The sequence below is a fragment of the Arabidopsis thaliana genome, chromosome 4 (assembly GCF_000001735.4).
Source record: "Arabidopsis thaliana chromosome 4, partial sequence".
Classification (NCBI taxonomy): domain Eukaryota; kingdom Viridiplantae; phylum Streptophyta; class Magnoliopsida; order Brassicales; family Brassicaceae; genus Arabidopsis; species Arabidopsis thaliana.
In genome coordinates this window covers 20,361-47,449 of record NC_003075.7, presented here as the reverse complement: position 1 = coordinate 47,449, position 27,089 = coordinate 20,361, and the positions used below count along the sequence as shown (strand labels likewise).

Sequence of the window (27,089 nt, the reverse complement as noted above, 5' to 3'; positions counted from 1 at the left end):
CGCAAATTTCCATTAAAATATTGATGGGGTTTTTTTTTTTCGTGTTTATCATCGTAATGTTTCGTTAATATTATCGGTTATTTTTTGTTTGTGTTGTTATCACAACTTTTTGTAAAAATATTGATGGTTATTTTTCCTCGGTTGTGTCTCTTCATTGCAACTTTCGGTTATAATATTGATGGTTATTTTTCCTCGGTTGTGTCTCTTCATTGCAACTTTCGGTTATAATATTGATGGTTATTTTTTTTGTTGAGTCTTTTCATCGCAACTTTTCGTTAAAATATTAATTGACACTTTTTTTGTTAGTGTCTTTTTATCGTTATTTTCTGTTATCTTATTGACTGTTATCTATCCGTTGTATTTTTTAGCACAATTTTTTATTAAAATATTAATGGTTACTTTTTGTCGTGACTTTTCATTAATATTGGCGGTTGATTTTCTTCGGTTGTATCTTTTATCGTAAATTTCCGTAAAACTATATACGGTTATTTTTCCGGTTAGTTATATATATACTTTAAATAACTATTAAAAATTATAATATGCATTATTTTGAGTTAGATTTGTTTTAAGGAAATTATTATATAAACAATTTTATAATCTTGTTAGTAGCTTAGTGTATATCAGTTTTCATTTTTGCGTCTACAAAATCATAATCTCCGACGACAAAAATCGAATAGAAAATCATAATTTCTGATGACAAAAATCGAAACAAAAAACAGTTATTTATTCATTATTACGTTAAAGTTAGTAATTTTAATCGACTTATTAGTAATTGTGTCTGTATTTTACGTTTATGTTAGTGATTTTAACCGACTTGTTAGTAAACTTTTTTTCATTTTTCGTTTATGTTAGTGATTTCTACCCGTCCCCTCAAAAAGTACTAACATGCACGTAAAAATGGAAAAAAAATATCACTAACAAGTCGATAAAAATCACTAACATAATATAAAATGAAGACAAAATCACTAACAAGTCCATTAAATCACTAACATGATCGTAAAAATGAAGATCTAATCATTGTTTGTCGCCGAAGATTATGATTTTGGAGAAACAAAAAATGACAACTGATGGCCACTAATGGGATAGGGAATATTTATTTATTTCCAAAAAAAAATCATACTAAAATTTTGGAAAATAGAAGATTTGGTTGTAAATGGTATCTTAATCTGATTGGTTATTAATTTTAATTAGGGGTTAATTCAATTAAAAAATTATCGTTTTGGAAAGTGTGTAATCCAAATCGTTGCGAGCGAGTAAAAATACACGCATGATTCTGTTTGGAAATTTGGAATCCAAATCGTTTGGTTGTTTCGATTTTCTCGCCGAAGATTTTTGCTTTAGAAGTAACAAAATGATAATTAGTGAGCAAAGTTAAATATTATTAACGGAATATATGTTATTTCCAAAAAGAAAAGTCTCATCCTCATTCTTTTGAAAATAGAAGATTTGGGAAATCGTCATAGTAATATATTATTTCTTTGTATCAAATACATATCCATCTACTATCCGGTTGTTGACCCTTAAAGCTTTTGAAGACTACTAGAATAATGCAAATACCATATGTCCATATCCATCCTTTTCTTTTGTTTGAACTGAACATTCTAATTTTGTAAAAGAAAAAACCTTATGTTAATATCACCGTAGGCAAAAAAAATATCTCATCATATTAAATTTTTATTATAAGATTATACATTCTCTCGTTGTAAGAGTTACTCCAATTGCAAGTGTTGTATTAACTAATAAAAAGGACGAAAGTAGGAAGCTTATAATTAATTGATGTTGCATAGTACTGGTATATTGTTGATGAATATAACAAGTATGAACATTAATGCATGAAACGGGGTATTTTGTCTTGAACTCATTAAAGGCAATGTGAAAAGAAGATGTGAGGTCTCATTTTGAAAATTTATCTTCTAGCTTTGTCGATTTTAAATCTATGAAATGAACGCAACATATAGAAATTTCATGTGGACAACGACATTTAGACGGTATCTTAATTAGACCGATTAATTAGTAATATACTTATATATATAATTAGTGGTGATTATAAGTTTACTTATCCACTTGAGAATTTAAACAATGGGCAATACCTTAATGTCGAAAGAAGCCGTCCCCACTTCGTGTAATGAGTTATGGGGGAGAGATCCTGTTAAATCGTCAAATAAAACAACTTAAGAACTAGAAATTGACACCAAAAATCATAAAGAGAACGTTGAAGAAGTCATTTATCGTATCCAGCTCATATTTCCTAGCTAAGATCAAATCAAGGCCGTTGAAAGGGCTTGTAAGAAAATGTCGAAGAAACCGTGGGGTTTAGAAGAAAGACAAGAAATAGAAGAACAATGATGTTAAATTGCCTATTTTGGTGTATAGGAGTTGTCAAAAGAGGAGAGAGAGAAGAAAATTAGGTCAAAATAATGAGCACTAAAAATGGAGACATGTGTTGAGTAACTATTACAAGAGCGACTTATGCTTCCTTATGGCAATGATATCCAAACCAAAGTGCAACGCTCCTTTTTTGCCCTAATTTCGTAAAGTCTCTCTCCTTCTTCGTCCTTAGGAAAAACCCTAGAAATTTAATCCCTTGTTCTTGATCTTGCTTTTTGAGTAACCATGATTTTGACCACACACTATTTCTTCTATCTTTTGTGGTCTATAGGATTTTGCTTTATATGTGTTTCTTGTATTGCTCCGTACGTACGTATACGAATTTAAATGGTTATAACAAGGTTTATATAAACTAGCACAAATGAGTCCATGAAATTTGTTAGCGAAAAAGGTAGAAATATATTGAGTCTTTAAACGGCAATATATATAATTTTGCTGCAAAACTTAGCTTTAATCATGATCTAATGATATTTTCTTTAATTTCCTTTGCCAAATTAATCACATGCACGGATTTTTGGCAAGTTATGTGTCGAATTCTTCCATTCACACAACACTAAACTTAATTAGAACTCTAGGAAATATTTTAAAATGACAACTTTATCGAAAAAAATTTAGTTATGAAAACAATTCCAGAATTAAACATGAGCTATATAATTTAAGATAAAATGAAGTAATATTGATATGTATGTAATAACATATCTGATTGCGGTAAAAAAAAACATATCTGATTAAATTGTTCATGCAGGCCCATGTCACTATGATGTCATCACGTTTTTATTTTCACAATAACTAATATATATTCAAAAAAATAGTTTTGTCAGATTAAATTTTTTTTGGTGGTCAGCTTTCTCCAACCTACTAAACTAGTTTGGAATGTTCTCTTCTTTATTTTTCTTTTTCTTGATTTCTTATGTTTTTTATTTATGGAATTTTAAGACGGATTGTTTAGGTCGTTTCTCTCTTTTCTTGTTTTCTAAAGTTACTTTTGTAAACTCATCTCCTCCCAATTAGACAGTCAATCATATAGTTATCTTTTAATATATGTCTAGTTGATAAAAAAAATGAAAAAATACTGGTGGTAGTTCTACTAATGTTTGTGTAAAAAATCTGATATTATGAATCTAATCAATTTCTTTGATCGTATAATGTGGGTTAAATTTAGTAATTTTTTACATAAATAAGAACTGTAATGTTGATGTATATTGGGGAATCAGTATATTAGCTTGGGTAACTATACTTCTGGAAATACTTGAAGATTTAACTATTTGCAAAATTATAATTTAGTCCCGAAAAATACAGACGACGGGACACGACAACATATAAGCAGGTTTGAATCTTGGAAAATTTTGTATACATAACCTATATAAATACTAATGTTCTGGTTGGGTTCAAAAGCCTTTTCAAAAGTTCCATTTTTTAAATTCAAGGACATTTTACATAGGAAATAAGTTGAGTCATAAAAAATAATGGTTATTTTGTAAGGTTTTTTTTTTGATTAAAACGCACATATTAAGAAGTTAGTTTTTTTTCACTACCAAATATCAATTAATTTAAAACCATGCAACCATTCATAAAACAATACTATTAAAGAATATAAATAATCACAAAATATTAAATACACTTAAAATTTACATATAAATTTACAAAACATCTAATTAATTGAAACAGAAAGGAAAAGGTAAAATATATCATAAAATGAGACATATATCCTATAAAAAAAAAATGAGGCATATGAAGTAAATAATAAGAGACATGCATGTAAGCATTCGGTTAATTAATCGAGTCAAAGATATATATCAGTAAATACATATGTGTATATTTCTGGAAAAAGAATATATATATTGAGAAATAAGAAAAGATGAAAATGGAAAATGGTATGTATAAAAAGAAAGGAGTGTGCGACTCTTGTGTCTCGTCCAAAAGCAGATCCAACCACAGCCCCAAAAGAAGCATGATGGAGCCTCAGCCTCACCATCTCCTCATGGATTGGAACAAAGCTAATGATCTTCTCACACAAGAACACGCAGCTTTTCTCAATGATCCTCACCATCTCATGTTAGATCCACCTCCCGAAACCCTAATTCACTTGGACGAAGACGAAGAGTACGATGAAGACATGGATGCGATGAAGGAGATGCAGTACATGATCGCCGTCATGCAGCCCGTAGACATCGACCCTGCCACGGTCCCTAAGCCGAACCGCCGTAACGTAAGGATAAGCGACGATCCTCAGACGGTGGTTGCTCGTCGGCGTCGGGAAAGGATCAGCGAGAAGATCCGAATTCTCAAGAGGATCGTGCCTGGTGGTGCGAAGATGGACACAGCTTCCATGCTCGACGAAGCCATACGTTACACCAAGTTCTTGAAACGGCAGGTGAGGATTCTTCAGCCTCACTCTCAGATTGGAGCTCCTATGGCTAACCCCTCTTACCTTTGTTATTACCACAACTCCCAACCCTGATGAACTACACAGAAGCTCGCTAGCTAGACATTTGGTGTCATCCTCTCAACCTTTTTCATGTTGATATATTATATATAGATGCATAAAGATTCGATCCAAGATTGTATGGGTGTTTTAATATTATTATTCTAAGATATATGATGTACAATTGTGTACCAAGTTTCTTTATCTTGATATCATATGCATAAATAATTGGTGAATAAAAAGAAGATATTGATTGTAAACAAAAAAAAGAAGATATTGATTGTTAATTAGGGTTTGATCATTCTGTATGAAAGCTTTGGCCTGCAAATTAATTTTCGATATATATATATATATATGGAGAATATATATCAAATACTTTTTTAATTTGACTATAATTTGTATCAATTATCTGAATCTGATGAGTGTAGGTTATATATGGATTAGCAAAAAAGAAAACAACCATTATTACGCACCTACATTAAAAATCATCCACCAAAGAAGAAACCATCCTCAAGAGGGTTCCCATATTGGAGAATAATGAAAAATTTAAGAAGAAAAGGGTCGAGATTTCGACGGACAAGCATTCTGATTATTACAAACATATTTTAGAGAAATTTAGAAAGAAAATTAAACTAAAAATTAAAAAGAAGCAAACTGAGATAACTCTCTGTCTCAATGGAACGCCGGCCAGAAGTGATCATCGTGATTTTGGTTACCATCTTGATAAGGTCAATCGAGGAGTGTATCCGTTTCAAACACCACACGTCCACTATATTTCGCCAAGTTAAATTGAAAGGAAGATGAACAATCAAGAGATGTGGTAGTTATTTTGAATTAAGCATATCCAAAAAGACCCTAGGCGAAGCTGAGAGATCGCAAGTTCGAGTGACACTTGGAACGAAACTAATATTACATGATGTGGTTTCGGGCCTAAAGGAATTACGGGCTTCGGCCCAGAACCTCCTGATATTCAAAAAAAAAAAAAAAAAAGATGTTTATAATAATGATCTTTGAAATTAAACCTCTACATTTATCATAATATTCCTAAATAGTACGTAAATAAAAAACATGCAACCCATGCATATCCAGTCTTAAGTTTATACATATAGATAAATCTCAAACCATACAAATACCATTGTTCTTGTGATTTTTTACTTCCATTTCCTTTTTCCTCCAACGGTGTCATATAAAGCTAACAAATAACTCGTGATTAAACGGACATTTCCAATATGGGCTTTTGGGCCCATAGTGATATGGGTCTCCTTCCGATATCTTTGACTGCGCGTGCCTCCAAAGTTGCTGTAGAGAACAGAAAGAGGCCTTCGATCCTGGCTTTGTCCAGACAAAAGCTGCCTCATCTACCTGGAACTTCGGTCGAGGTAGTGGTGAAGGGGGGATATGTAATCTCAGACAACTCCACAGGTGACAAAACTAGACGTAATCCTAATGGGGACAGGGTCGGAGCTAGAGATAGCTGCAAAGGCTGGAGAGAAGCTAAGAGAAGAAAGAAAAGCAGTGAGAGTAGTGTCATTGGTGAGTTGGGAGCTGTTTGATGAACAAAGAGAAGAATACAAAGAAAGTGTGTTACCTTGAGAGGTTTCAGCAAGACTGAGCATTGAAGCAGGGTCGACCTTTGGGTGGGAGAAGATGGTTGGCTCCAAAAGAAAAGCCATCGGTGTAGACAGTTTGGAGCAAGTGCACCAGCCAATGTGCTCTACAGGAAATTTGGACTCACCGTGGATACGGTTATTGCAGCCGCTAAAGACTTTTGTTAAGCTAAGCTCTCTTTTACACATCATAAAGACATTTTCTACGTTGTTCAAGTGTGCCTTTCCACATACATTTACCCGGACTCACTCACTAGTCACTATAAATCAATATCGTTATGTTTTTATCTTACAATAAGTGAATTTGAAGAATAAAATAGAGCTTTGATGGATATTACTATTATATATGCGGTCTAGTAGATGCGTGTTGTTATTATATTATTCCTTGAAGATTACTCTTTGCTTTTTTGTACCCCATGGATAAATGTGCCTTGGTATTAAGTTGCAAATTTGATTTAATTAATCCCTAAACATGTTACTAGTTAGAGTTTGCACGTGACGATCTTGGGCAGCACCTAAACATGTATTTGTGTGCGTAATTTTGTAATAAGTAAGTGCATCGAGTTTGATGAATCAGTATTTGAATGATAATTCGATGAAAGTACATTTGTTGCCATAAGAACCCTAAAGTAAGATCCATAAGGATGATGAAAGCTTCATTAATAATAAAAGTAAAGTTAATCTACCTATAATAACTAAATTAATCAAGAGTGAAACTAAATCTGTAGAAAATTAAATGTAAGAGATAGAGACTAGAGTGATTAATTAAGCTTTGACTATCCCTTAAATCCTCATAATCTCTTCTTGCTCTTTGACCATCTTCTTCTTCTCTGTGTGTGTGCATTTTCGAGAGAAAAAGAAATAAAGAAGGCCCAAAAATAGAGAAACAAAAATCTTTTCAATTTGATGATCTTCCCTTATTATTCGGAGAGCCTATAAACGCTCTCACCAAACAAACCAAAACCAAAACCAATCCAAGAAAAAAAAGAAACCTCAAAGAAGAAGAAGAAGAAGATTCTCTCTGTCGAGGTAAATATGAAGCAAATGTCGCATCTTGATGATATTCCTTCGACGCCTGGCAAGTTCAAGCCCTACTTCCACCGTACGCGGTGGCAATCCTCCGTCGCCAAGCTCGCCTTTTGGTCTCTCGTCTTCGTTGGTTTGATCTTCATCTTCTTCTACCGATCTCCCGTTTCCTCCAATCCCGCCGATCCTTCTCGCCGTTCTCTTCGTACCTACTCCTGGGGTGGACCCGCTTGGGAGAAACGGGTCAGATCCTCCGCCCGTCTCCGTACCCGCCGCGGTTTCTCTGTTCTCGTCACCGGAGCCGCCGGTTTCGTCGGTACCCATGTCTCCGCCGCTCTCAAACGCCGCGGAGATGGCGTTCTGGGGCTTGACAACTTCAACGATTACTACGATCCATCGCTCAAGAGAGCAAGGCAAGCCCTTTTGGAGAGAAGCGGAGTGTTTGTTGTTGAAGGAGACATCAATGACGCTGCTCTCTTGAAGAAGCTCTTTGAAGTTGTTCCCTTTACCCACGTTATGCATTTGGCTGCTCAAGCTGGTGTCAGGTACGCCATGGAAAATCCTAGCTCTTATGTTCACAGTAACATCGCTGGCTTCGTCAATCTCCTTGAGGTTTGCAAATCTGCCAATCCCCAACCCGCCATTGTCTGGGCTTCCTCTAGCTCTGTCTACGGGCTCAACACTAAGGTCCCCTTCTCCGAGAAAGACAGAACTGACCAACCAGCTAGTCTCTATGCTGCTACTAAGAAGGCTGGTGAAGAGATTGCTCACACTTACAATCACATCTATGGACTCTCTCTTACTGGCTTGAGGTTTTTCACCGTCTATGGTCCTTGGGGAAGGCCTGACATGGCCTATTTCTTCTTCACCAGAGACATTCTCAAAGGGAAAGCCATTTCAATCTTTGAGGGGGTCAACCATGGAACCGTGGCTAGGGACTTCACTTACATTGATGACATTGTCAAGGGGTGTTTAGGGGCTTTGGACACGGCTGAGAAGAGCACTGGTAGTGGTGGTAAGAAGCGCGGTGCGGCTCAGTTACGGGTTTTCAATCTCGGCAACACTTCGCCCGTTCCAGTGACTGATCTTGTCACCATTCTTGAGAGACTTCTCAAAGTCAAGGCCAAGAGGAACATTATGAAGTTGCCGAGGAACGGGGATGTGCAGTTCACTCATGCTAATATCAGTTCTGCGCAGAGAGAGCTCGGCTACAAACCCACCACCGATCTTCAGACGGGTCTCAAGAAGTTTGCGAGATGGTATTTGGGTTACTACAATGGCGGAAAGAAAGCTGCAAGCTGATGATTGACTATCTGCAATGAGTTTGTAGCCTCTCTTTTTTTTTTTGATTCTGAGATTCTTGTGATTGTTTCACTCTTTAACACTTGCTCTTTTTGTTGGTTCTTTGGCCGGCTCATACCCTGTCTTTGCCGTATATGTTTTTACTCAAAACCATTTATACTCCATAAGAACCATTATTTCGGGATTACATTCTTTGTCACTCTTGTCTCTCAGTTCATTCCAAATCTCTTGTCTCTCAGTTCATTCCTAATCTCTTGTCTCTCAGTTCATTCCTAATCTCTTGTCTCTCAGTTCATTACACTATAGTAACGCTATGCGAATGCTTAAAAGGGGATGATGGTTCCAATAGTGATTTCATGATCATGTGGTTATCTTAAGGAAAAGAGTATAAGGATGCAAAAGCATATTCAATAGTAAATTCAAGATCATACGATTCTCTTAAACAAGGGAGCATAAGATTCCGGAAAAAAAAGAGAGGCAAACACAAAAATCCTGCTGACACATTAAGACTAAAGTTGAGAATTCATCAAAACAAAAGGGAAGCAACAGACTAGTAGAATCCTCCTCCAGACTCCAGCTTAAGCCACAAGGGTGCTCGCGGTAGTGGATTCGCTGCAGATAAGAGTGTAAGTCAGTGCAATTCATAGAGTCATAGAGAACAGGTGGGTTCATTCATGCAAAAGGGTGGCCAAGTAAACGATAGTTCATAAGCCGTTCTAAACAAAACTACTTATACAGAGACCAAACCAACTTCGACTAAACTACTTATACAGAGACCAAACCAACTTCTACTAAACAACTTATGAGTGACTGCTGATATTGAAAGCAACATGTCATTAAGAGACAATGAATAAGGTAACTCACTACTTCCAGACGGGAGGGAGCTTCTTGGTCTTCTTGTAATAGCGAGCGAGGCGGTGAATCCTGCTCTCAACCAAGATGAGCCTGAACTTGGAATCCTTGTCCTTCCTGTTCCTCTCGAGATGTTTACGGATGGCAACAGCCTTCTTAATTAGATGGTACAGATCCTCAGGGATCTCAGGAGCAAGGCCTTGCAAGTGTATGAATATGACATTAACATCATAAGCCAAAATGACAAATGCAGAACGAAAGATTGGGAAATTGAAAACACACCATGAGCTTTGAGTATCCTCAAGATCTTGCTTCCAGTAACACTCTTGACCTGAGGGATACCGTGAGAGTCACGGAGAATCACACCAATCTGGGAAGGGGTCAATCCCTTTTTGGCAAATTTGCAGATTGATTCATCAACCTGTCAAATGTAATAATAATAATGTGAAGGCATGATTCATTCAACAAAGCAGAGCAAAAAAGTAGAGATGATATCAACTTACATCCTGAGAGGTGGTCTTGAGCCAGCTCGGAGACGATCTCTTGTAAGGCAACGCAGAGGCTGAAATACCCTTTCTACATAAATGATAGCGATATGTTAGATTTCACAATTGACGTAACTATAATACGAAGAAGACGAAGAAGAAGAACAAACCCTCGACTGTGCATACGACCCATGGTGGCAGATTCTCACACTTTTCTCCTACGGATGCGCACTGACTGCTGAAGACAAAGAGAAACCCTAATTCTGGCTGTTATTAGAGAGTGTGCTTTTTAGGTTATATTCGGGACTTACGTGGGCCTTTCATATTTCTGGCCCAGTTTTCAATTTGCCTCAAAAAGCCCATCGGAGTCCACGACCAGACACATTTTTGATTTTTCACTTGGTTGTGTAGATTCTTTTTGTATTATTTACCAAATTACCATATGTATGTAGACTATCATTTTTCTGATACAAAGAAAACAAAATGCGTATAATAATTTTAATCGATTCATATTTCTTAGTGTTGTTGTGTGCTTTTTAAATTTCCTTAATTTGGAAAACATAGAAGACTGTGAGTGTTGTACTAGTCCTATGAGCAAAATTCAAAACTTCAGAAGTTAAAAGACACTTGGTAACAAGAAGGACTTTAAACCACCCTTCATTTGATCCCAACTTGGGACTCGAAACAAAACCTATTAGAGTTTTTTTCCTCGCAAGTTGTACCGTTTAAATACGCCTCATGTCATCAAGGGACTACGTGTATGCGAGAGCCTACAAAGATTGCGACTTTGGAGCTTCCCACAGCTTCACTTTCTTGTCATCGCCTGATGTCCCCAAAACCATGGCATGTCTTTCCCCTGAGAACCAACAACACCACATGAGATTCAGATCACATACAACTTTACATACAAGAAAGAATCAGACAGGCACATACCAACTGTAATAGCCTTGGGTGCCCAAGATATGCATGTGATATCCCCTGCACATACAACCAACCGTGGTAAATTTACTATCACTTGTTTGAATAGTTTTGAGGTATATGTTAAGGTTTTGAATAGGTTGCAAAGAGAAATGTTGAGAGCTATCTATCACCTTCGTGGGCTTTCTCAGCTGTGTCCAAGACATTTCCAGTTTCAGCACATAACCACTGCAATGTGGAACCATGGCTTGCTGCCAATATCTTTCCCTCTGGGCATAAGCTGAGACGATCATAGTGCAACGGATTGCCTCCTGAGTCGCAAAGTGGAATCGGGAACACCTTCAAAGTCTTTGGATCCTCATCAAGATGATAACGGACTGCAACCAGATTACACAACACAATGCCTTTCAGGTTATTTGTTTAATAAATCAAAATCATTCCATCTATTATAAATTCCAGAACAGATCCCCTTATGTTACCAGGGATCTGTTTTGCATTTGGCAATAATCAGAATGATGCAGACATTTAAAAACAATTCTACTAACCATTGATGTTCCAGACTCTTATTGAACCATCTTTTGAAGCGGTGATGATTTGCTCTGAGTTTGGAGAAAAGCATAACCAAGTCACTGCACTCTGGATACCATAGCATTGGTTTAAACATGAAACGATTACAAGACAAAAAGTGAGAAAAAATCTATATCGTTGGAGATGGATTATCATGCTATAGGTAGTGGAATAATACCTTGTGGCCTTTAAGTTGCATAACTCTTGAAACCTCTTTCACAGAACCATCTTTCTGATACACAATTTCCCACACCTACAAAGCACTTGCTAAGACATGAGATACGGTCACACATACACTCATGATGGTTTGAATTTATACAAAAACTTACTTTCACATCTGCAGTAAATGCTGCAGCTGCCAAAAAACGTCCATTTGGTGATACAGCTGCCATGTGGTTCTTCAACTGGTTTGTATCAACATGTCCCAAATTCCTCCCAGTTTTCCCATGCCAAAGGACGATATCAGTCCCTGGCGAATAACAAGGTTTAAGGAAAAAACAAGGGATATTTCACCAGAGCAGTACATTTTGAACAGCAATACAAGAACTTATATTGAACATAAGGGTATTCACAAATTGAAATCACCCTTTAGCAATTTATACACAAGTTTTAAACTAGAGATTCTGAAACCAATTTAACATCGCTATGACAGTGACACTAGCCATGGAAAAACATACCTTCAGAACAAGAGGCAATGACAACACTTCCATCAGCAGTACCGTAAGTTGCAGTAGCTCCAGAGATGGTAAGCACTGATCTCTTCTCATGAATATGATGGTGGTCCCATTTGATACTAGGAAGAGGAAGCTTCCCTTGCTGATCCTTTTGCTTATCTTCACCGTACATGTACAAAGATGAACCAGACATATGATGACAAGCCACAACAATAGATGAGGCATCGTCAGCAAATGCCACGGCGGTTGGATGTCCTCCAGCAGGAAGATTTATCCTTAAAAATCTGAATTTTAGAAAGCAAACAAAAAAAACAGTTAGATCATGAAAATGGGCTTGCAAAGTAAACTCCCACCGGCTAACATTGTCTATTGAAAGATTATATATAGGAAGAAATACTTGAAGCTTTTGCTTGATGCATCATCTAGCTTGAACACCCTGATTACTCCATCAGCGCAAGCTATCAAAAACAGGAACAAATGTGATCAGAATTGTAAAATAGCAAAAATATCTTCTTGACAGGGATTAGCTAAGTAGGAGTGTTTATAGGTTCTAACCTGTGGCCAAGCTCTTTCCATCGGACGAGAAACAGAGTCCAGTAACAGCATCACCGTGGCCTTTCAACGTGTTTAAATCTAAAGGATGATGCCGTTTGTTCTGATTCTGCATTCCACAAGCAATTTAGAAACGAAGAAGAGAAAGCTTTAAAGTCAACTCATATCCAAATCTGAAATCCCTAAACTCGGAACAAAATGGAGTTAAAACCTTACCTTATCGGACGCTTGAGATTTGGGATGATTCTTCTTCGGAGCAGGATGATTCGACTTTGGATTCCGGATCGGATCCTGAGGCTCCGCTTTGGCCATGGATTGCACCTCCGATGTCCGCTTCCGGAAGTAGCTACCGAAGAAGAGTACAGCGATCAACGCACCGAGAATAACCGATGCAATGCCCACTACAAGGACAGAATCCATCTTTCGAGTTTGATAACTAGAAAGTCTAAAATCAAATCACTCAAGAGGATCGACGACTGATCAACGATGAAAAATGGTGCAGCGAGACGTTAAAGGCGGTGTTTCTAGAGCTTAGCTTATGGAGAGGAGAGTGATCTCCGCATACACGTAACCGGGTCGGGTCGGGTTTGTAACTACTTCTAATTTTATTAGAAATATGGGCCTTAACCTCACTGATCCATTAATTTCAAAGCCCATTTTAAAATTCAGCTCTTTACAAAAATAGAAAGAAAAAAAGGCCCACCGTTGGTGTTCGAACCCATTAATTTCAAAGCCCATTTATAACTTCAGCTCTTTACAAAAACAACAGAAAAAACACTATCGCCCACCGTGGGGCTCGAACCCACGACCACAAGGTTAAGAGCCTTGCGCTCTACCAACTGAGCTAGACGGGCTACATTCTGTGATGTCGATAATAATGGTAATAATCTTTGTATACGGCAAAGGTATTTTCTTGCTTGTTTTAGGCTTAGAACTTTCCTTGTTATTGAATTATATCAATTTACGGTCATATATGAACTTTTGGATTTACACGACTGGTTAACAATTACACACACAAATATCAAGAAGTAAGAAGAAATTTAAGGCAAAATGATCAAAACACACACACAGGCTCAGCTTAAGGACGTCTGGCTCGGTACCTAGCAGCAGCGTAGTGCTCGATGAAGGCAAGGGCATTACTAGTTGTTTCCTCCACATTCTTCACTTTTCCTTTAATCGTAGCCTTAAGTTTGCTCATCCTACGTCCCGGGAACTGGCTCACGCAAGTCTCGGCGTCTGTAAGAGCTGTGCTTGTCCACGTCTGCAGGTTATTTATATGCCAGTGTAGATCCCCTTGGCTCTTTCCCTGTCTCCTGCTGACTCTGTCTAGCTCCGCTATGGCTAGACTCAACTGGTTCACGCTGTCTCTTATTTGGTCCAAGCAGTCGTGAACCGACGCGTAGTATTGGGGCCTCAACGTCGTCTCCAAGTTCTTAACCTCTTTTAACAAGAACGCCTTTGTGTACTTAGCTCTATATAGGCTGGCTTTGAGCGCAAATCGGGCCAGATCCCGTGGATTTTGCACCGCGCGTGAACGCACGTAACGAGACATCGACCGGACGCATAGTTTCGGGTATAAGGTTGTTCGGCACCATGAGTGCACGTAAGCCTTCGTGTCGTAGTCTTTTGATGACGTGGCGGTTGCCGAGAAGATGATGAGAGGGAACAGGGAGAGTAATACAAAGAACAATTTGTTGTTAGCCGCCATGGCGAATTAGAGAATTAACTGAGAGGATATGTAGCTTAATCGGTGGATGGTATAATATTTACATGTCTTTGTGTGTGTCCCTTATATATACTGTATGCATCATTTTGCATGGCACGTGAATAAGAATGAGCTGGATTTAAGATCACTTGACTTGGATTTGTTTTTGTTTGTTAATTCAATTGATGAGCAGCTAGAGTTTGAAGGAAGGTTACAAGAAGGCCGGTAAAGCAAGTACCATATATCATAATTAAATTAATTATAAGTGTATTCGTATAAAATCAATTTTGAACGTGATTAAAGATATTTATTCTAGCTAGGCATTTGACCAGATGAATTAAAGTATCTAACGTCTCATACCAAAACCTGTTGTATATAGAACAGGCAGGATCTACGTTATGAAACATAATCTTATATAATGTGAATATTATATGTGTATATTCACACGCGTAATGGAGAGGGTTTAACTGTTGACCCAAAGGGTGCGGCGGAGAAGACGAAAAGGAAGAAGCTCGTGGCCAACAAGATCCTTTTTTATAGCACCTTCCCTTCACTCTTTAAGCAAATCTGCACACACTTTTATTCTCTCCGACCACACATTTAAACTCGATGCGTGTCTCCTCGATTCTCCAAGACATACCACTCCTGCAATTTTAAATAATTAGAAAAGTAGTACGGTTCCTATTCAATATTGGGTTTGTACTACATGTGTTACTAATGGTTTTATGGTGAGTTCGTTTTTGCCACTCATAAAATCATCTATTTACGTTCATGTAAAATATAGGTTAGATTTTTAATATGCAAGAAGACAAAATTCATATTTTGATCTTAACCTCCATCAATCAACATTTTTTTTTGCACTTAGATTTCTAATAGAATCTTTTTTCAGTAAAAAAAAAATTTAGAATATATTTTTTTTTATGTTAACCTTAAACGGTAAAAAAAAGATAAAATGCAAAGAAGATTGGAGTATCCGCTCTGAAATCCATGATGAATTGATGATAGTATTTAAGTACGAAAATTAAGCATTGATAATTAGGCTAGACAGTATCAAGATATATAACTCAAAAAAAAAAAGATTTTTTTTAATAGCTTTTTTCAAAGGTTTTATGAGAGTTCTAGAACTCGTCTTCATTTAACCTAATAGACTTTTGGTCTCCTAGGTTATTTGGATATATAAATTACTCAATATATCAGATGTTTTGAGGTTTAGCACAGTAATTAACAAAACTATTATTTAATAAAAACAATCAAGTAAAGTAATTAAAACAATTAAAGAGTAATATTAAACGTTACGCATTAAACTCTCAAACAACCCAAATTACTTGAAAAAATGGAGCAACTTTTTACATAATTGATTATTTTTTTTGTGCAACCATTACATAATTAATTTTAAACAAAAAATTTCAAAAATTTTACATCGGAGCCAAACTAAAACTTTTCTGAATCATTCATGTTTATGTAAGTTTTTAAAAAAAAATGATTTCTAATTTTCTTCACAATTCCAAATTTTTATTTGAGTATGTCACTTCTAAGTGAAGAGAATGAATTTTTGTTTGATTTAAATGAAATTCCAGAAAAAACTGTTTATAGTGATGATGGAGATGAATTTTTGTTTGATTTAAATAAAATCCCACCAAGAGAAGAAACTGTTAACAGTAGCGATGAAGATTTTGCAGGTATTTGTTTTTTGTATTAAGCTATGCCTTTTCTAGGAAAATAAATCATGGACACTTTAAATTTTCTTTTTGCATAATTAAAATGAAGTTTGTTAGTGATTAATTTTTAGTTCCTATTTTTTCTCAATTAGCTCCCATTGACTAGTTCACGTTCGTATTACATCTCGAAAACAAACGAACATTATATTAAATAAATGGAATTTTTATTTTATTTTTTTATTTGACATGCATGTATGATTGTAATAATTACTTTCCATTTATTTTCGATATGTCAATCAAAGAAGTCAAATCGGCAGAAGGTTATACAGACCACCTCCATCGACGTAATCAAGCCACAAAACGAAAAAAAAAGCTCCGGAAGCGACCAAAGGTATTTAGGGTTTTTTGCTAGTTTTTGTTCAGTTTTTTTTCCGAATAGATTAGGGTTTCATATCGATTTAGTTTTTGTTTTCTAATAAGGGTTTACTCGAATAGAATAGGGTTTTTGTATATTTTTGGGTTTGACTTGAGTTTATGCTTGTTTGATTCTGAGTTTCTCAAGGTTGGATATCGATATAAGGGAACAAGATTTCACTGGCTTGTTCACTTCTTCTTCGTTGATTCTTAAACTACCTAATTTCTTAGCTTCTTATTTTGTCAAGCACATAGAAAAAGTAATCTCCTTTTCATTCTATCGTCAGAAATTTTGTTTTTATTTCCGGGAAAATTCGATTTTTTCTTTGCTTCTTGTAGTTCCCCTCTCTCGAAAGAAACAAGGGTAAGGGAAAAGTAACGGGACATGAATGAAGTTATTCATAGAAAAAGGATCTGATACCCAACTCTTTTGGAATGTATGCACATTGCGCACTTGTTAATATATTCGCCTGGCTCCTCTCTTGTTGACCAAACTATCCACATTTTTAGTTTAAATTTTCCTAATATATTATAGGTTTGATTCTAAAAATTATGTACAAGAAATGAGAGGTTTTTCATATTTTTATATGCTGTGAATTAAACCATAGCTAAATTGTTGTTAATATGATATAAATTTTTATTGCAGTCGTACTAAGAGCATCTTCCTTCTTATTTCTGGATTTGAATTGGGTTTATGCTTGTTTGATCCTGAGTTTCTGTATGTTTGGTATTGATATAGGGTTTGAGGATGGATACTGATCCCTACCAAGAATTAAGGATGGATACTGATCATATGACATACGAGGTATGTTTGTCAATATCGCAAGAGCAGACAAAACATTATAAATTTATCTTATCATCTTCATTGAGTGTGTTTTTTTGGCTCTGCACAGCAACTTCTACAGCTGTGTAACAATATGGGCTATGAGAACTCTGGTGTAAAAGCAAGCAACATAGACCGTTGTCTTCGAAACACCAAACCCTCCGAATTTCAATCTCTTGCCGATAAAATATGTTGCATCTGTCAGGTTAAAGTCCAGATTGAGTCTTTCAGAAAGATTATTATAGAAATGAGATGCGTTCATATCCTCACTGTCAATTGATTACAGGATGGGTTTCAGAAGAGAGCTGGGGTTGGAAAATTGAACTGTGGGCACAACTTCCATGTCAACTGCGTGAAACCATGGATATTGACAAAGAAATAGTGTCCGGTGTGTCAGAAAACAGCAGACGATGATGAACATCAAACTCAATCATATCAAGTAGAGACAATTGAACTGAGCGATGATGATGAAGAGGACATGAACAGTCGCGATCACCAACAGTATGATCCAGAGCAACTGTTGTTGTTCTATGAAATCCCTAAAGGAAGAACACACGGACCATTCTCTCTCACGAGTCTGAGGAAGTGGTGGGATCAGGGGTACTTTGATGGCTTCCCAAATTTGAAAGTATGGATGATGGGTGAGAGCATCGAAACTGCTGTGTTACTCACCACAATTCTAACATAAAGGACCATTTTGCTTTTGTTACTCATTAAATTATTCTAGCTAAGGCAGTTGACCAGATGAAATAAAGTATCTAACGTCTCATATCAAAACCATTTAATCTGTTGTATATAGAACAGGCAGGATCTACGTTATATGAAACATAATCTTATATAATGTGAATATTATATGTGTATACTCACACGCGTAATGGAGAGGGTTTAACTGTTGACCCAAAGGGTGCGGCGGAGAAGACGAAAAGGAAGAAGCTCGTGGCCAACAAGATCCTTTTTTATAGCACCTTCCCTTCACTCTTTAAGTAAATCTGCACACTTTTATTCTCTCCACCACACATTTAAACTCGATGAGTGTCTCCTCGATTCTCCAAGACATACCACTACTGCAATGTTATAATCATACCGGATACTGTTGCCAATGGGCTTGTTCCGGTTCTTCTAATCTATAGAAATACTATGTTCTGTTACTTTCAGCCCACACTCAGATTATCCCAATACTTTGGCAGACAATAATTTATATCGGAAACGCATATGTACATCATTATTCGTTTTCATTAACTTGTTACTACTGTATATATAAACTTAACCTGTGGAAAAGTTGTTGTTATTTCTTCTAAAGTGCATGGAAACATATGGAGAGATTCGGATTCCCAACTGTGGGGATGAAAAAGAAGAAGAGATCATTCTATTGCCTTTCTCAATCCCACTTACACGCCAACATCATCATTCCTGATCAAATAATACATATTAGTTTTTAAGTTTTCTGAAACTTGCAAAATAGAGATAATTTGTACATACCTCGAATATCACTGCCGTCCCATGCCTAGTAAACAATGCAAAAAGTCTTCTTCAAAATTAGTTTACTTCTGCAATTCTCTTTCAAATTAGCTAGTCATTGTTGTTGACTAACAACAACACACCTCTCTAATGTCCCCCAGTCTCCACACTTGCTCTTCCTCTTTAAGCACCGTCACCTATATAATCATTTTTCCTACTTGTGCTTCAAACACACCAACAACCTAGCAAGTTAAGTAACCAAACTAATGTTCAACACAAAAAAACAAGGGTTTCTGAGGATTATCTGCAAATACCATGGGAGGGATTATATGCAACTCAGGTATTAGTTGCGGAAGCCTATCTTCGCAATAACCACCACGGCAGTTGCAAACATCATCATCATCAGCAGCTTCTACCTTCCAGAGTTATCACAACTCCACCTTCATTTCGTACAGAATGATGAGGTCAGTGGTTAAAGAAGGCAGCTTCTAAAGGGAAATCAGAGTTGCATTAATCTACCTATCCAATTCTTCATACTAAATACGCAACAAAATAGTTCTGTGAAGCAACACGTACAGGAAAGACATCTCGGTTGGTTCCTAAGATGAAATGATACTTGGGATGATTTTTGGAAGCAAATTGTGCAGCTGCTGCTTCCCACACGAATCACTGGTACTAGTAATGCATGTAAGCTCATTTTCCAGAACAGAGTAAGCTTCAGAAAATGCCTGCACAAATAAATCATCTTTACTATCATAAAACTTCTTCATCGTTGTATTTTTTAGATAAAAGCATTGATAAATGCATATAAGATCCAACTCACCTTAATACATTGATGTATACGGAAGCAATTTCTACCCACATTATTTGTTGGGAAAAGAGGATCATCAATGTGTATCGGATCAATACTATATGTAGATAACCAAAAACATGAGGATAACATAAGGAATAAAAGTTAGTATTTCACTTGAAGTTTGACAGGACTGCGATATTTACCTATAACCCCTCTCCCGATTCCTATAGATACCACTTCCTTGCACTGATACACGCATCTGGCGAGGATCAAACACATTACTGCAAAACAAGCAAGCCCACATTACCAATTATCGTCATATGACCCTCTTGTGAGAGATACCAGTCACTGTAAATTATCAGTAACCATTTTGACTGACCCAAAAAAGTAAAGAAAATCCATTAGAAGCCCCCCAAGGTTCTGCAAAATACTTCTTTTCAATTAGTAATTGAATGAATATAAAAAGGAAACCTAAACAAGATAGCTCCTGTGACAAAGAATAAGCAAACAAGAAAATTACGTACTTGGTTGATAGAGCGCCCCAAATGATGCTCATGCTGAAGAAAACGTGTAATCAGTAAGACCTGCAATAATTATACTCTAAGATTTACAAACAAATATTGGAACATGTTTCAGTGGATTAGATTAAAAAGTGTGGATAGATATTTCTGTCCAAGAACGTCGCAGTGTTAAATAAGACAAGTACCAATTACCAGGATATGCATTAAACATACAGAGACAGGCCGCCTAAAATCCAAAAGAAAAGAACATATTACTTAAGTAAAAGAATACACCTCACCAGGCAGTAAGAGCTTAATCCGCCAGAGTATGATTGATCCAGGGTACGATCAGCCAAAAACTGCTTTAACACCAGAGCAAGTGGTGTGGCAGCTGGAAATTGCTCAGTCAGATCTTTGACCTGCAGAAAAGAACACTTTAGGAAACAAGAGCCAAAAGAAGGAAAAAGGTTACAGAGATACATACACACGAAGAGAGTATAATGTAAGGAAAAAAGAAATCTGGATTTGGAAAACAGAATAAAATAAATACCAGCTGCGTGGTTTGAAGACCCGTATGGGATGGAGTTTTGAAACTGATGTCAAGACGGACAGATTTTGCAATTGCCAAGTTTCCAGTGTTTGTTGGCAAAGAGTTTGCTGCTGCAGAGTCTTCAAATCCAACCATTTCAGTGTTACCATTGCTATCCTGGTCAACGGTGATACAGTCTGGACCATCTTTTGGTGACTGTATACTGCATATCAGATCACAAGGGACTTCCACAACAAGCATGATAATTGGTATCTACACAAGCATAAAGGGATCATATCAACAAAAGCATGATAAGTACTAGCAATCGTGGATAAAGAAAAACATCAATAAGTGACGCATTACAGCTGTGTTTTCAACTGTCTTCAGGGAGTCAGTTTTTACCCACTCTTGATTCGCGAGATACCTGGCTGCATGCTGAATAGCAAAAACATGTAGCAAAGTGGATTCAGTTATAAAATGCAGCACGTGAACTGTCAGATATAGGACTCTTATTTACTTAACAGGATAAAAACAGTTCTAAGAAAGAAAAAGAAGTAGAGTTGAATGTCGGCTCAAGCATTATTCAAATTAGTAAATTACAATGCTTACACAATACTAAAGCAATTCTCGTTACCTCATATATAACATGACCTGAGCAACCACATATTAAGAAAAATAGAACCATATATGGAATAATTAGACTAGCGCCTAATACAAAAATATACAAGCACGTATTCATCATCAAAATAAAGTAAATGTAAAACTTAAGAACAGAATCTTGATTGTATACTACTACCCATTTCAAGAGTAACGAAATATAGATTTTAAGAACAAGATCTGCCAAGCCCAAAGACATTCAACAGTTGCAACATGACTTGCGCCACTAACCATACCTGAAGGCAAGTCTCCTTTATACCATTGCGACCCTCCAAAATTCCTGCCTCTTTGATAGGTTCCTGAGGCGGGTATTATATATCAGATCTTCCAGTTCAACAAGTAATGCACACGAGGAATGATTTTGGGTTTGCTTACTAAATTTCTCACTGGAGGAAGACAAACCACAAGATCCACATCACTAGAAGGGAGAGACAAACCAGTTGCAGATGAACCAAATATGTTCGTCCTAGACCTGGGCCACAGAACTTGGAGAGATCGGGTAACCCGCTTGATTGCCCAATTGATATAAGGTTTGCGGGCCATATTCTCTGCAGCAACCTTCGCGAGCAGTATATAATTCAAAGGATTAGAAGAAACGCCATCCCAAGAAAAGTAAATACACACTTCAAAGATGCTCATATAGTTCTCTGCAAACTAAAGGCAGTTACTAAAGCATATGGAGAAAAAAAAGAGGTATTGTGATTACCTGCTTGCAGAAAGAATCTATCTCGTCATTAAGAATACCGTGGATCAGTGAGAGAGATTCCCCTTGCATTGGACAGTTCAATAACTCGGGTGGTTGCAGAGGGAAGGCCACATCAGGCTGTAAATTAGCATTATAGACAAACGTAATTTAGGCAGAATTTAGCTATACATAGATATCAAAGACGTTGCTTACATGCTCTTGGTCTCGGCCTAGTTGCGACATTGCAATTAAGTGATCTTGCAGGAGGGCCCCCGGTAACGGCTGAATGATCGGCCTGACTGCAAGGCTTTTGTTTCTCCAGGGCAAAACAATCTCTGCTCCACGAGGTTCTTCCCAGTTTACACCGTCATGAAACCAGCCTCTCATACCCCAATGTCTTGGGCTTGAACTTCCTGACCTCACAGTTGGAAAACCTCGCCGTGCTCTGGAGTTGCTCACAGGAGAAGGAGGTGGTGGTCGAGGAGCACGTGGAACACATAGTACCACAGGTGACGGTGGCCGCTTTATACGAGGATGCTCGCGCCTTGTAGGTGGAACGTTTGGGCTTTTAGTATCATAACTACGCTTGTATTCAGATTTTGACATATTTGGGATAATTATAGGGCGCAAAATTGGATAAGGAAGTGAGTCTCCTGAATTGCCTTCAACATCCCCTGATAAACTAGCCAAAGTTCCGGAGACTTCCTCTTCACCTGCACCTTCAATTGTTGTTGGCGGAGCTTGCAGTATTTTGGTAGATATTTCATTACCTGGCACAACATAACCGAGAGGCTGATTTGGTGGGCCTAAGGGGTGAAAAGGGGAACAGAACGAGGCTGCAGTTGGAGAATCTAGTCCATTTGCGCTGTAAGAAGACGAAAATGCAACCATGTCATCAACAGACCTCTTCATTTCAGCTTCATGCCAAGCCCAAGAGCTATCATCAGAACTAAGGGAAGGAGGGCGAGAGAAGCCAGTCCCGAGATGATCGGAAGGATTCCAATACATCACTCCACCACCGAAATATTGATTATAGTCTACTCCAGAAACAGTGTGCACCTCAAAATCTTCCTCTAACATCCAGTTATTCTCGCATTCATTCCCCAGCTCGTGCTTATTTTTCTGTTCAGGAATGTCCACCAAAATTCCAGAATCATAATTGCAAGTGAATGCTGTTGTCAAGCCGCAATTGCTATGAACCATGGGAGGCCAATCTAGACTCATGGGCATGGGTCGAGAGAGAACTTGTTTGTGGGAACCTTCAATTGAAGGATTTCTAGCATGTTGCACAGTGGACACAAAAGGTTGCCGTACGTATGGATGCAAATTGTGACCAACATCAAGGTGCAGTCTGTCAGTTGCAGTTGGAAGGTGAGAACTAACATGCGAAAAGTACATAGGAGCTACAGCAGGCCACTCATAAGAAACAAATTCTGAACTGCTGGAGGCAAAACCGTAACCTGCTTCTCTTCTCTGATGGTGAATCCGATGGGATTCCCCTTCATCCAAAGTTCTGGATCGTTCATTAGGCATTGTCAACTTTTCTTTACGATCACCCCGACAGCAAGATTTTTGAGGGTTCACGTTCTCACAGCTTGGACCACCGGCAGGATCCACAGAACTCAAATCGGATGAAATCACATGCGTTTCAGCTTTGCTATGCGATTCTTCCTCTCCAGAATACTCACAATTAGCTGCACCATTCACAGATGCACAAGTACCTGATCTATTCCTTTCACAGCTAAATGAACCATGCTCTTCAATAATCTGAGCATTGATATATTCCTGAGGATGCTGATTGGCTGAAGTACAACTTGAATCACATTTGGAAGCTTTTACGATGGCTGAACTATTCACTACAGACTTATTCACTTCCCCGTTATTTTCCAAACTTGTACACTTCTTACTCTTATTCTTTTCTTTCCTTTTCTTCTTAGTTCTTCCTTTCCTGGCAACTAACCCTGGGACAACTTCCTGATAAATATTATCAGTTTCTAAACAACCTGAGTTCAATTCAGCCAAAATATGAGGAAAGAAAATAATTCACCATAGTTGCTGCAGAGGCCTCAGGATCATTGATCATCGTCGAAGCTGTAGGAACTTTCTTGCATTCTATCGCTTCTCTGCTTTTGTTAAATTCCAGTTTAGCTTGATCTTTCTGGAGATATCAAAGATCAAATTCAAGTTGCCATACAGAAATAAATAATCTGCGGATGGATAGAATCTATGTACCTTTCCATTTTTCGTGGACAAATTAACGTTTTTATCAGATTTAGCCTCCGGAGTTGGCTTTTTCATGTTCCTGGTCTTTCCTTTCTGTTTACGGTTGGTCGAACCAAGCTTCTGATTTGATGATGAGCTTGGAGAACACTTGTGAGTGTTGTCGTCAAGAAGTTCACTTTTAACAGAATCAATAGAGATTACCATAAGAAAACCTCGTAGTTTTCTTAAGATGCAATCCACTAAGGTTGTGATAGTACCCATTGAGCTGAAAAATACACTATGTACTGGAACTAAGCCATTTTGGCATAAGATGAGCAGTGAAGCAAATTCTTGAAGAACGTATAAGCCACTTAGATTACTGGCTACGGTTATTGGTTTCCTTGGTACAGAGTTCGGTTCCAAAATCATGTCACAGAATGAAACTGCAGAAGTGTCTGTACGCCCTTTCCTTGCACTTGCAAAATTGAAGAGCCACATTTCCCCCTGCTGTGCTTGATTTGCTTCTCTAAGAATCTCATATATCTGGATTTGAGTGACAGCAGAGATTTAGATCAAATCAAACAGCATCTACACACTTGTATAACATGTAATGGAACAGTGGCAGAGCTCACATGATGACAGAGACTTCCAGAATGCAAGTTCACACTAAAACAAAAGCAACCTAAATCTACAAGGAATTTAATATTTGTATAGACACTCTAGATAAGGGAATATTTAGTTAGATCTTTATACTAGTGAATCATTTTGTTGGCTCGAAATGATACCCCTTGACAGCATATAGCCATGATTTGGCTACATCATTTGCTATAGTCATTTCTATGAAGTTCCATGTAATAACATCTACATCATTTGCTATAGTCAAATCTATGAAGTTCCATGTAATATAAACTACATCCCTCCAAAACACATACCACAGATTTAGCCGACTTCCCAAACAAACAAGTCCAGATTTTCTTGTGTGTTGCAGCATCCAAATTCTGCCACCAATCAACACAGGCCTTCTTCCTCCAATACGAATTGGCAGCCGCAGCAGCAGCATTCAATTTCTCTTTCAATTTGATTCCTCTTCTCTTGCCACTATTTGTGTTCAGCCAAGCTAATCTCATGCTTACCTCTAACCTATTTGCAACGAAGGCTTCCATGCTATAATAGCCTTTGGCTTTGAGCCACTCTAATTCTACCCAATTGGACCCCAAATCACTCTCTTCTCCTCTCAGAAATGCTCCATCCGATAAGACGTCCATAGTCTCCACGAAACGATCCACATTTGTAAGAAATTCCTCGGCCATGACGACAGAATCGAGGGAATTGACGGAGCAAGAGCAATCTTGAGCCCTTTCCCCTTCTCCAGAACCAAAGAGCCGAGTAGAGTCGAAAACGAAACGCTCTGACTCGTTGGACTCGGAAACCCTGGAGATTAAGCCACGAGATTTTTTAAAGCAGAGACTGGGGAGATCGGAGGAGGAAGGGAGGTCTGGGAGGATGATGAAAGAGCAAGGGCCTTTAGTGCGGATATAACCAAGCATCTGAAGGAGGATTTGGACGAACTTGGGATCAACGACGGTGAGGTGAGAGAGGCGCTGGTGGACGCTGAGAGAAGAGAACCATCGGAGGATCGCCGACCTAGGATTGGGGATAGTATTAGCCATTGAAGAGGAAGACGAGTGGGAGTGGTACAGAGATATGTGAGATGTTAGCGAATCGATAAGTTGATTCTGAGCCATGGATGAAGCAGAGGAGAAGAATTTGGAAGGGAGATGGCGATTTTCCATTGTTTCCTCTCTTTTTTCTTTCTCCAGAGGAAGACGACGAACGGCTAATAACTTAAACCAACTCAATACCCAACCGGAAATTGGAACCGGTCTTACTTGCTAACCAATCAATAGGAGTCTATTTAAAACGGGCCTGGGCTTGAGCCCATTGTAAATTCTCGATGCTCTTCTTCTTAGACAGTAGTAAAATTGGGCCTTTTTGTCTCGGCCAAGCCTTTTTTGCGTCGGCGATACTCGTTTTCTATTTCTCTTAGCTACAGTGACCATCTCATCTCATGTATTTGCCTTGTTGGTGTGAAAGGAATCTCGCATTAACCAACATTTGACTTTTACTTTCTTTTTAAACCTATCACACACACACACATGCATGTGACATATGTATCACATCATCTCAAATTTCAACTTTTTCTTTTTCAGTTTTGACGAAAAACAAATCAATACTACACATTATGCATCTGCAAATTTTAGCTTTCAACTTTTTGCATTTTACACTACAAATTTCAATATATCTGCTCAACACACTATGTATTTTGAAATTTAAATAGTTTACATTTGGTGTTAAAAAAATACATTTATGTGTGAATAATAGATTAAAAAAAATAGCATATATATTATTCTTAACTTTTGTACGAACATGGCAACCACCGTTTTCATATTTTTGGGAGTGTATATATCATACTTAACTGTCAAACCAACTGGTGTCGACCTTTGGAGTTATATGATTTGATTTCTTTTCCTCTTATGTCATTTTCTCCCTCTTCGTATCGTATTATACATTGCAAGAAAATGTATATATATGGATATGTCCGAAAATACTTGTCGCATGCACAAATTCATTTATGTAATTAAGTACACACAACATCTCAAACTAAATCAAAGTTGAGTGATATATTGTATTTGTACGTTCGTTTATTAGTAAAACGACAAATATAGGGCTTAATTTGTGGTGACGATTGATTACTATATAGTGTAAACAGTATACTTATACTTACTTGAGTAGTTGAGTTTGGCATTTTTCTCATGAATTTTCGAGTCACTTTTCGTTATTAATAATAATATGACTTGTTCACTCACAA

At 37.4% G+C, this 27,089-nt stretch overlaps 7 protein-coding genes, 1 non-coding gene and 1 pseudogene across 13 annotated transcripts; 4 read left to right on the top strand and 5 right to left on the bottom strand.

Moving 5' to 3' along the window:
- Positions 1-4,252: 4,252 nt before the first annotated feature.
- Positions 4,253-5,785, top strand: IND (basic helix-loop-helix (bHLH) DNA-binding superfamily protein; the record flags this gene model as incomplete). The annotated part of the gene is made up of 1 exon (NM_116229.2): positions 4,253-5,785. The coding sequence occupies one exon, from the start codon at positions 4,253-4,255 to the stop codon at positions 4,847-4,849; it is 597 nt and encodes a 198-aa protein (NP_191923.1). The 3' UTR covers positions 4,850-5,785.
- Positions 5,786-6,066: 281 nt separating this feature from the next.
- Positions 6,067-6,588, top strand: AT4G00114 (annotated as a pseudogene). Its single transcript has one exon.
- Positions 6,589-7,151: 563 nt separating this feature from the next.
- Positions 7,152-8,970, top strand: GAE3 (UDP-D-glucuronate 4-epimerase 3). Its single transcript, NM_116228.3, has one exon. It carries the CDS (start codon positions 7,456-7,458, stop codon positions 8,746-8,748), a length of 1,293 nt encoding a protein of 430 aa, NP_191922.1. The 5' UTR covers positions 7,152-7,455; the 3' UTR covers positions 8,749-8,970.
- Positions 8,971-9,065: 95 nt separating this feature from the next.
- On the bottom strand, positions 9,066-10,534 carry RPS13A (ribosomal protein S13A). Its single transcript, NM_116227.4, has 5 exons — positions 10,256-10,534; positions 10,104-10,176; positions 9,883-10,021; positions 9,613-9,799; positions 9,066-9,360 (listed from the first exon to the last, which is right to left on the bottom strand). Exons 1-5 carry the CDS (start codon positions 10,276-10,278, stop codon positions 9,327-9,329), a joined length of 456 nt encoding a protein of 151 aa, NP_567151.1. The 5' UTR covers positions 10,279-10,534; the 3' UTR covers positions 9,066-9,326.
- Positions 10,533-13,359, bottom strand: AT4G00090 (Transducin/WD40 repeat-like superfamily protein). Its single transcript, NM_116226.4, has 10 exons — positions 13,013-13,359; positions 12,800-12,905; positions 12,642-12,702; positions 12,248-12,528; positions 11,900-12,039; positions 11,749-11,823; positions 11,549-11,639; positions 11,177-11,380; positions 11,019-11,063; positions 10,533-10,941 (listed from the first exon to the last, which is right to left on the bottom strand). Exons 1-10 carry the CDS (start codon positions 13,214-13,216, stop codon positions 10,856-10,858), a joined length of 1,293 nt encoding a protein of 430 aa, NP_567150.1. The 5' UTR covers positions 13,217-13,359; the 3' UTR covers positions 10,533-10,855.
- Positions 13,360-13,577: 218 nt separating this feature from the next.
- Positions 13,578-13,650, bottom strand: AT4G00085. The gene has a single exon. It is a non-coding gene; the product is annotated as a tRNA-Lys (tRNA).
- A 43-nt stretch (positions 13,651-13,693) lies between these two features.
- UNE11 (Plant invertase/pectin methylesterase inhibitor superfamily protein) lies at positions 13,694-14,702 on the bottom strand. The gene has a single exon (NM_116225.5). It carries the CDS (start codon positions 14,502-14,504, stop codon positions 13,875-13,877), a length of 630 nt encoding a protein of 209 aa, NP_191919.1. The 5' UTR covers positions 14,505-14,702; the 3' UTR covers positions 13,694-13,874.
- A 1,321-nt stretch (positions 14,703-16,023) lies between these two features.
- On the top strand, positions 16,024-18,378 carry AT4G00070 (RING/U-box superfamily protein; the record flags this gene model as incomplete). 2 transcript variants are annotated; one of them, NM_116224.5, is made up of 5 exons in its annotated part: positions 16,024-16,180; positions 16,465-16,550; positions 17,313-17,378; positions 17,467-17,601; positions 17,683-18,378. In NM_116224.5, 5 exons carry the CDS (start codon positions 16,024-16,026, stop codon positions 17,776-17,778), a joined length of 540 nt encoding a protein of 179 aa, NP_191918.4. In that variant the 3' UTR covers positions 17,779-18,378. The 2 variants fall into 2 exon arrangements, with proteins under 2 accessions (NP_191918.4, NP_001329648.1); NM_001340231.1 differs by having other exon boundaries at positions 17,467-18,284.
- A 7-nt stretch (positions 18,379-18,385) lies between these two features.
- On the bottom strand, positions 18,386-26,099 carry MEE44 (Nucleotidyltransferase family protein). 4 transcript variants are annotated; one of them, NM_116223.4, is made up of 18 exons: positions 25,153-26,099; positions 24,251-24,763; positions 24,066-24,176; positions 22,232-23,992; positions 22,040-22,156; positions 21,709-21,891; positions 21,570-21,632; positions 21,040-21,111; positions 20,698-20,949; positions 20,447-20,566; positions 20,172-20,231; positions 20,027-20,067; positions 19,851-19,928; positions 19,678-19,762; positions 19,431-19,582; positions 19,169-19,294; positions 18,876-19,077; positions 18,579-18,806 (listed from the first exon to the last, which is right to left on the bottom strand). In NM_116223.4, exons 1-15 carry the CDS (start codon positions 26,011-26,013, stop codon positions 19,454-19,456), a joined length of 4,446 nt encoding a protein of 1,481 aa, NP_191917.3. In that variant the 5' UTR covers positions 26,014-26,099; the 3' UTR covers positions 18,579-18,806; positions 18,876-19,077; positions 19,169-19,294; positions 19,431-19,453. The 4 variants fall into 4 exon arrangements, with proteins under 4 accessions (NP_001328569.1, NP_191917.3, NP_001328568.1 ...); NM_001340229.1 differs by having other exon boundaries at positions 18,386-18,806; positions 18,876-19,294; positions 25,153-26,080; NM_001340230.1 differs by having other exon boundaries at positions 18,876-19,294; positions 19,374-19,582; positions 25,153-26,079.
- Between the last annotated feature and the right edge of the window lie 990 nt (positions 26,100-27,089).